Source organism: Glycine soja, unplaced genomic scaffold (assembly GCF_004193775.1).
Source record: "Glycine soja cultivar W05 unplaced genomic scaffold, ASM419377v2 tig00016969_1_pilon, whole genome shotgun sequence".
Classification (NCBI taxonomy): domain Eukaryota; kingdom Viridiplantae; phylum Streptophyta; class Magnoliopsida; order Fabales; family Fabaceae; genus Glycine; species Glycine soja.
The window spans coordinates 31,123-41,313 of record NW_021143713.1 but is presented as its reverse complement, the minus strand read 5'-3'; the positions used below and the strand labels follow the sequence as shown (position 1 = coordinate 41,313).

The 10,191-nt window shown below is 33.6% G+C and overlaps 1 protein-coding gene across 1 annotated transcript; it reads left to right on the top strand.

The window, feature by feature from the left end:
- The first annotated feature begins 1,324 nt into the window (after positions 1-1,324).
- LOC114404275 lies at positions 1,325-3,100 on the top strand. The gene is made up of 4 exons (XM_028367320.1): positions 1,325-1,668; positions 1,746-1,872; positions 1,955-2,233; positions 2,825-3,100. The coding sequence occupies exons 1-4, from the start codon at positions 1,325-1,327 to the stop codon at positions 3,098-3,100; spliced, it is 1,026 nt and encodes a 341-aa protein (XP_028223121.1).
- The last annotated feature ends 7,091 nt before the right edge of the window (positions 3,101-10,191 follow it).

Here is a 10,191-nt window from a genome sequence, read left to right as displayed (position 1 = left end):
ACCAAGACATTTCCTCCAACTTTCCTGCATGGTTCAAGCAATATGTAGGTTAATACCTTATATATTATTGAAATAACATTTCTTCCATAATGATACGATGTTATATATGGTGTTAATTGTTAAATTTTTTAGGTTCTAAATCCAGAAAATAATATTCAAGATTCAATATTGGTTAATTTGGCATGGGGACCTAAGAGAAAAGTTGAATCATGGCCTATCTACATTATAAATGGATACAAATTTGAAACAATTAGTTGGAATGAAGGCACTAATTCTTCTAATTATGGTGTTTACATATGGGGAACTGATGGCCAACTAGAATTTGATTTTTATGGAATGTTGTATGATATTATTCAATTGGAGTATACTGGCATCCCATTGATGAAGTTAGTTCTATTCAAGTGTGATAGGTTTGATAATACTCCTTATATAGGGACACAAGTAGATAAAATGTATGACATTGTTGAAGTAAGACAATAAAAAAGATATACTAAAGCATATGACCCATTCATATTTGCACAACAAGCAGAACAAGTTTATTACACAACATATCCTGAGGGACATCGAGGATGGTTAGCCATAATGAAGACAAAAGCTCGCAGCAGATTCACTGACAATATAGTAAGTGAAATTGAACAAGAGGCTCCATACCAAGATGATGAGCTTGTAGGGCTTCAAGAAGTGTTGGAACTTGACCCTGATGTCATTAATGAATCTCTTGCGGGTGTTGATGGAGGTGGAGAAGAGATAGATGCAGATTTACTCAAACAACTAGGCTTGATTGAACCAGACAAGGATGAATGCATGTTAAGTGAGAATGACATCGAGAGTGATTTTGATGATACAAATACTTCTTAGGTAATTCATAGATTAAAGTTGATTGCATGTTTTTTACTCTTGTAGTGAATATGAAAGAGAAGATAAGTGACATATTTTGGTGTATAAAACATTTTTATGTGAGCTTTCACTAACAAGTTGGATTTATTTGTTTACTAAAGTGTATTGCTTGTGGCACTTCACTTTTTATTTATTGTTCTTAAATATATTGCATGCCTTATGTTCAGTGTGTGTGTGTGTGTAGTTTTACATTTGTATGATTGTGGTTTGTGATAATTATTACTTTTACTCTTGTAGTGAATATGAAAGAGAAGATAAGTGACATATTTTGGTGTAGAAAACATGTTTTTGTGAGTTTTCATTAACAAGTTGGATTTATTTGTTTACTAAAGTGTATTGCTTGTTATACTTCATTTTTTATTTATTTGTTCTTAAACATTATATATATATATATATATATACATGTGTAACAAAATAAAAAATGCAGATGACAAACAGAGGTAGAGGTAGTGGTCGTAGAACATTTAATCGTGGTACAAGACATGGTACCCACAGTTTGAGAGCTCCAATTACCGCCAATCCTTCCCCCTCATCCATTCACATATCAACCTCAGAGTCGATGATTCATGTTGTTGCACAGACTCCAAACACACTTCCTACAGCTCAAGACCAACCAAATCCTACCTTTGTAAGGGAGTCAATTCCTACTACCCCTATTAGAGATGCTTCACCTTCAGCACCAGATGATTCTGTTACACCTGAGTACCCAACAAATCCAAATTATGAACATATTGTTAATGAAAGGCCTTTCATTCGTGCATATAAAGGAGAGTAAGTGCATTTTATTTAACTAATAATTTTCTTAAAATGTTTTTTAAATATGGTATTGACAATGTCTTTGTACATAGGTTTCAACCAACATATGGGTGTTGTAATATCATATCAAATATTATTAGGGCAAAATTTGATGAACTAGCTCCAAGTTGGTTGAATGTGTTAGTTGACCTTCGCGATAGGTGGTTTGGAGAGTTTAAGGTAACTTGAATTATGGTGTAATTTAAAATTTATTGTTTCTTGTATGATTTCTAATTTTGTTCTTGTTTCATATTTTTTGCAGAAAGAGTATACATGGCACCCACAAGAAGAGCGAGCCATTAGAGCTGTTTTTGAGACAAAAGGTTCATGTATTTTAAAAAGTGCAATGTACAAGATTAGAAATGGTCAAGATAAAGGAAAGTGGATAACAACTAATGTTCGAGCAACCTTGGACGAACATTGGGGTTCTACAGATTTCCTAAACAATAGCTCTACTGCCAAGGCGAATCGATCTATTGATAGAGGAGCCTTAGCATATTGTGGTGGTTCCATATCTACTGCAACTCACTTTGAAAAGCTGGTAATTTTACTTCATATATATGTATGTATGTATGTATGTATGTATGTATGTATGCATACATGTATGTATACTTCATTGATTTTCAATTCAGTGTAATTAATTAAATGTTTTACAATTTTAATTTCTTAAATTTATGTAGTCAAAGGAGTTTTAAAGACCACCAACTGCTTGGGAGGTGATGGAGAAAACTAAGAAATTGAAGTCGGGAGAATGGGTCAATGACAAGTCCCGTGAATTTGTTGTAAGTTATTTCTTCTAATCCTATCACTTTATTTGATATATAGTGCCTGGTATTATAAATGAACTCTTACCTTTGATGAATATCTATTGAACCTATTTACACATCTTGATTTGCTTTTCTTTAGTTAGTGTTAAATGTTTGTGATTGACTAGTATAAACTTTGAAGCCTACTATAGTAGATTAAAGTTATTTTTTTCCTGTATTAGTGATGGTTTTCTTGAATATTAATCCTTATATGTCTACACATTTAACAATTTATTTTCATACCTCACTTTATATTGAAGAAGAAATATCAACATCATCGAGATGAAATCTTACAACGTTCAACAGAGGAAGGCACATCTACATAGGGTTCCCCTAACTCTGCTACTTTTGTTAATGATAATGAAATATATTTGAATGTTGTTGGAGGTCCAAATTACAAGGGGAACGTGTACGACCTAGGTACTTTGAGCAAAAGGTTTAGTTGCTCAAAATCAGCTCCATCTACTTCTATTGCTCCTGTGGAAGACCAAATAGAGGAAATGCGTGAGACAATTAATAAATTGAATGCTGAGCTTTTGGCAAAGGCAAATAAGGAGAAGACACTTGAGGAAAAAGATGTTGCAGATGATGGAGAATCATGACCACCAAAGTCAGGAGATGCGACAACAGATGCAACAACAAAATGAGCAAATGCAACGTATACTACAACACTTGCATATTCAGCCTATCATACCAGCTCCTAGTCTATCACCTACCATAGCAGATGGAACAGACCACCATGTTAATGATACTCAGGTTGATCGTCCTTATGACATGGAAAATGATCATTGACTCTAGTTATTGTTTACTTTACTTTGATTAGGCCACGTTAGTTATGAATTTGAACTTTATTAACTTTTACGTTGCATTTGATTAAACTTTGAAAACTTTGAATTTGCACTTTATGAATCTTTAAAATAGAACTTTGTTATAAGATATATATTTACTCATTATGAATGTCTAATTTAATTTATAATTTTGATTATACAATTTAATTAAAATTTATGTTTATAGTTGATAATTATTAAGCAGGTCAAAATGTAACTGGAAAAACAAAACATACAACATAATTTTGCATTAAAAAAATTAATATTAAATAGCGACCGAATTAGCAACCGATATCCATTAAATTCTGAAAGAAATTATATACTAGCAACCTCATTAGCGACCGAAATATATTTTATTGCAAATTCAGCCACTGAATTCACGACCGAATGGCCTTTTTTTAAAGTATATATTAAAATTGATTATTCAATAGCGACCGAAATAGCTACCAAACTCCTTTTGAATTTAGTTTATATTTAAGTTTAATTATATGATAGCGACTGAAATAGAGACTAGATATTTTTTTATTTTATTTTAAATTTAAAATATAACTGCATATTAGCGACCGAATTAGCGACAGACAATGTCGGTTACAGAACTGGTCCCAAGCAAAATAGCAACCAACTCCATAGTGACCGAAATTATTATTTTAGTGCATCGCTAGTTTGGTCGCTAAATAGCAGCCGAAAATAAATTTGGTTACAACGGACTTAGCGACTTGGGTTTTTGCAACGTAATGGGTTTGGTCGCTATTTCGGTTACTAATACTAATAGTGACAGAATTTAATGATTTAGCGACGAAATTTGTCGGTCGCTAAAGCGCTATTTTTTAGTAGTGAACGATGGTCTTCCTCGCGATTTTGGGCTTCCGTTTCAGTGGAAGTCATCGTCACTTGCTTTTTGAACAAGGGGAGGTGTGGAAGGTTTGTGACTTTGTGCGCGTAAGCATCACGATAATCGTAAGGAGATGGAACGCCAATACTTTTGCAGGTAAGTTAGGTTATTGTATTGAAGATTTTTGTATATAACCATGGTGGATGGTTGTGATCCCTTTGTGGGGTTGTTTGGTTGATGTGGTCCACGATGTGTTTTCCACGTGAGTGTTAATTTTTTATTCAAGTTTTGGACTCCACGGGGTGTGTGGATGTTTTTGTTTTGTTGTGGTCCCTTATGCATTCCTCGCGATTTTGGCTTTTGTTTTCTTGTGGGGTTGTTTGGTTCATGTGGGTTTTATTCATGTTTTGGGCTGTCTTTTCGTTCAAACAATGAGGTTAAAAATTCACCATGGTGGGATGTTCATTTATCAGCCCTTTACTCAGTATATCAATGGTCATATCGAAGAAGAAGAATGGGGTTGGGATGTGGATACTATGTCTTATATTGACTTCAAGAAGAAGATTAACTCTCTCGGGTACAAATCATTCATGTGCTTATGGTATAAGGACCCCAGAAAAGCACTGAGCAGAGGGTGATTGACACATCCTCAAAAAAGTTGAATGATGTTGAGGATGACGACGTTGTTGTAATTGATGGAGTGGAGGCTCGGGTTGAAGTTGTGGCGGAGGGTGAAGTTAAAGCAGTGGTGGAGGGTGAAATTATGGCTGAGGGGCAAGTTGATCAACAGGCTTTGGTTGAGGTTCAGGTGGAGGTTGAGGTTCAAGTTGGTGAACAAGGTTTGGTGAAGGTTCAGGTGGAGCCTGTAGGGGAGACTAATGTTCAAGCTCAGATGGAGGCTGAAGTTCATGTTCATGAATAGACTTTGGTGGAGGTTCAGGTGTAGGTTGAAGGGGAGGTTGGTGTTCAAGGTGAGATGGAGGCTGAGGCTGAAGGGGAGGCTAGTGTTCAAGGTGATGATGTTGAAGCTGAGGAAGATGATGATGATGATAGTAGTGAGTATAGTGAAGTTTCAGATAGTGACTTTGAAGAAAATTGGGATTGGACAGAATACCATGACCCTGAGACATTTACACAGACAGGTTGACCCACATATCAGACTAATGAAGCAGACTTGTATGGTCATAATACTTCAGCTGCAACAAATTTTGATTTTGGTGATGAAGATGGACATTCTGAAGAGTTAGATACTCCATATTGAAGTGATGTTGAAGCTAATCCAAAAGTCAAATTTCCTCAGTTTAAGGTGCTTGAAAATGATGAAGATGCAAAGTTTGAGGTAGGGCTGCAATTCAGTAACAAGAAAGAAATTCTAGAGGCTATCAAAACCTTTGCTATAATCTCTAAGAAGAATCTGAAGGTTAAAAAAATGATAATAAGAGAGTCATTGCAATCTGTAAGGAAAAAAAAAGGGTTGTCTGTTTTACTTACGGGTCAGCAAGTCCATTCAAGCGACTTATTGGCAAGTAGTCACATTCAAATATCAACATTCTTGCTTTAGAACTTCCAGAAACATTCAAGCTACACCTAAAGAAGCTACATTCAAACACTGTAGTTCACAGTTATAGAGGTTGTAATACTTACTCCAATAACAATATTGCTTATCTTCAATTTCAAGTTGGATCTCTGTCTGTTATGGATGATGCCTTAACCTCTGTCCATATGCCCCTTCCTTCTTTTAATCTATTAAATCCACAAATCATCAACTTTCAACTCACAAATAAAACAAACATTAGCAAAAAAGACAAGTTTCTTTTCCTCACTGATAACCACAACAAGCTTTATCAATTGATGACACACCCCCAAACAGAGGCCATTGACATATAGAAAATGTTGTACATACCCAGATATAAAGAGACGTTTCCTGGATCGAGCTTGAGTTGGGCCCTGAGCCTGCCTCCTCCACAATGCAGTGTTGAGACCAAAATTTATTAGCAGCATGTACTCATAGACTGGTAAGATGGTAGGCACTATGAGAATTTACAAACAACATATGTGAGTAAATAGGGATTAGTCACTTTGGGTTTCATTTTGAAGAATGCTACAAACAGATGGACAACAAAAGACAGCATAAGTTCAGTCATGGAGGGATAAAAATTTAAACAGCATAAAAAAATGGTAGAGCATTGATTAATTGTTATACTCACCACTGAATAACCGCTTTGTGTCAGATCATCTAAAGTTTGTTGAAGATTCTTTGACCAAAGAAAGGAAGAAAGTGATTATTATACATATAAGAAGTTTATTCACAATTATCAATATAAAAATTAAATTTCATGAGAAAAGAAAATAACCAAAACAAATGGCAGCATCAATATAAAAGTTTGCCGACAAAAATAAAAATACCACAACAGGACAACCAGCTCTCGGGATACTATCTGATTGCAGACCGCCAAAAGGATTTAAACCCTCATATTCAACAAGAATACATACATTTATTCCCCAAGCTTCATAAAATTCCCCAACCTGTGCAAAAATTTAAAAATAAATAAATAAATGATACCGAGAAAGAAAGAAAAATTTACTTCATGAAAGGTAGAAATAGAATGCTAGTGAACCGGCTAACAAACAAACCAAATTTTATTGACAATGCGTAACCATGCTCTCTTCCAACTAAATTTGCAAGAGCACCAGTGACAAATCTCTCAATGAATGATATAGCTATTGTTAGAATTAATGTCTCATGTGAGAGATATGTGACTTATGTAAGGACTAATAAATAAATAATTAACGATTAAGGGCTAAATTGTAATTGGGCTTAATAGGAGAAGTTTCTAGGTTAACTGCTACTTGATGGGAGTAGTGGTTATAAAAGGGGCTTAATACCCACTAACGTGAAATAAGGTCCCCTTCCTGACCAGAAAGTGTTCTCTCTCACTCATAGCCATCACGAACAGAGAGAGACAGAAAAGAAAGGCCTAAGGAAGTGAAATCTTATTTTGTCTCCTCTTTCAAGGAAATCAAAGTGCACTGGAGAGAAGTTCCTACGGAGAAAGGTACAACTCTTCCTATGGAAAAAGGTACACATCATTATCTATTATTGTTTATTGATTGTTTGTGAGAACCATAAATTTCAAGATCCTGTTGTTTCCTATCATTGATAGTCTAGGAAACCCCTGAAGAATTTTTTACATGTGGTATCAGAGCATGTGTTATGAAATTTATGATTCTCCAAGAATGATTTAATTTTTCCCAATTATGCATGAACCCTAATTATGAAATTTAGGGATAATTTAATTTCTTCAAATTATGCATCGAACCTAATTATGAAATTTAGGGATTTTAATTTGTGTTACATGTATTTTTAATTAATGTTTTAATAACGTGTCTTTCGTGTTAATTATGTTTTTCCGCTGCAAAGTATGAGATTTTGTATGAAAGGAATATTATACAAAAATTTCAAAAGAAAGCTTCTACTGCATTTTTTTTAATGGAGGAAGCTGCCCAGATTTAATTCCATTAACGTTATTTATATATTCATGAAGAAAGCATTCACGGGCCTGCTTTAATTTAATTCCCAATGTTTTGAAAAATTCATATAATGTGAGAAAGCCACGTTACTGTGTAAGTTTCAACCTTTTGAAAAGCACTAGCATGTAAATTTGGAAAAAGCCATTGTGGCTGCCACTATCTATTTATAATGGAGAAAGAAAGCGTGAGTTGCAATTCCAATTCATTGAAAAAGTTGCACTGCATTACGTTCCTAGAAGAGGGAAGATAAGAAATTTTGGATATTGCTATTTGCAATCCATTTTGCTATTTCTCGTCCCACTTGTGTTTTTTTTTCTTCTTCTGGAAATTATTATTAAACGTAATTGAAGGATTGAAAGTTTATATCCTGTAATTAAATTAACGTGAATGCTTTGAAATTATTGGTAGCAGTAAATATATGTATATGCTACATATTTTCTTGAATGTGTTTGAATGCAAAAACATAAATAAATACAAATATTATTTTATGGCCTGGAATGAAATTAATAGAATGGCTATGAATTGTTAATAGCAATAAGTATGTGTAGGCCATATATAATTGATTGGAATTAAATGTATGTTGAATTTGTTAGTCACCAAAGTGACCAAATTTGTAAGGTTATTTAATTCCAAATTAATGATATTTCAATTATATTTGGTTGGAATTAAACGTATGTTGAATTTGTTAGTCACCAAAGTGGCCAAATTTGTAAGGTTATTTAATTCCAAAATTAATGATTATTTTGATTACTCATAGAATAATGGATGCTAAATTATATGGTTATTGGTTTATGGGTAATTGAAATTCATTGTTATAAGGCATTTATGGATCGCCCAAAGGTTGATTAGTTGTTCTTATAATTAATGAATATAATTATAGGCAATTTGTATGTATCATTAGTTTTATTTATATGCCCAAAGGAAATAGATACTACTAATTGATGCATATTTAATTGCCAAATAATGTCAAAATTTTTATTAGCATCATTATGTTTGTATGTTGTGTATTGGTGTATCACCCAAAGGAGAACATCAATATACATTGTCCATTATTTGAATGAATCATATGTATGACATGTATTTTATGTCTCAAAACACTTATGTGAATTTTATTATGTAATACATGTTTTGAATTCATTGGATTCTTATGCATCATCTGTACCAATTTTAATGGGCTTAACTTCTCTGACAGAAATGAGCAAGTCCAATTTCACCTTAGTGTTTTGGATCATGATCTTACTATGTTGGAAGAGAAGTTTGTTACTATTATTGATGCTAGTAGCAATGAAGAGAAAGTTCATTATAAAACTTGGGAAAGATCTGATAGACTCAGCTTAATGTTGATGAGAATGACTGTTGCAGACAATATTAAGACAACTCTCCCTAAAATCGAAAGTGCTAAAAGGTTTATAGGATTAGTGGGAGAGTATTCTCAAACAGCTGATAAGTCTGTTGTTGGGACATTAATGAGTACATTGACCACCATGAAGTTTGATGGTTCACATACTATGTATGAACATGTCATTGAGATGACAAACATTACAGTAAGACTTAAGACCTTGGGAATATAATGGTTGTGAATGAGAACTTTCTTGTTCAGTTTATTCTAAACTCATTACTGTCTGAGTTTGGCCTGTTCTAAATGAACTATAATGCCATGAAAGATAAATGGAATGTGCATGAATTGCACAGTATGTTAGTTCAGGAAGAAACGAGGCTTAAGAATCAAGGAAGTCACTTAGTCCATTATGTTAGCCACCAAGGGAATCAAGGAGCTTGAAAAGAAATTTATGAAGAAGCATGATAAAGGCAAAGGGTCATTAAAGAACAATGACGATTCTTTGCAAATCCAGAAGAAAGGTGTCAAAGGGCAATAATTGTCAATTTTGTGAAATTAAGACATTTCCAAAAGGATTGCCTAAAGTGTAAGTCTTGGTTCGAAAAGAATGGTGAGCTTAATGCTCATGTATGTTTTGAATCAAACTTAACTGTAGTTTCCCATGATACATGATGGATTAATTCTGGATGTATGACTCATGTTTCTAACATTATGCAGAGATTCCTTACAATCCAAACCATAAGCCCAAATGAGAAGTTTATTTTCATGGGGAATGAAGTGAAAGCTCCAGTGGAAATAGTTGAGACTTATTGTTTAAAACGCAACACTGGATATCGTTTAGATTTACTGGAAACTCCTTATGTACCTAGTTTATCTAGGAATTTAGTTTCATTATCTAAACTTGATGTTACTGCATACTTTTTTAATTTTGGTAATGGATGATTCAATTTATTTAAGCATAATCATCTCATTGGTACTGGTATTCTTGTGATGGTTTATATAAATTGGAAATAAACAGTTTGTATGCTGAAACTGTTTTAACTCTGTATCATAATGTTAGCACTAAACATAGTTTAGTGAATGGACGATCTGCTTTCTTGTGGCATAAACGTTTAGGTCACATTTCTAGAGAAAGGATGGAAAGATTAATAAAGAATGAAATTC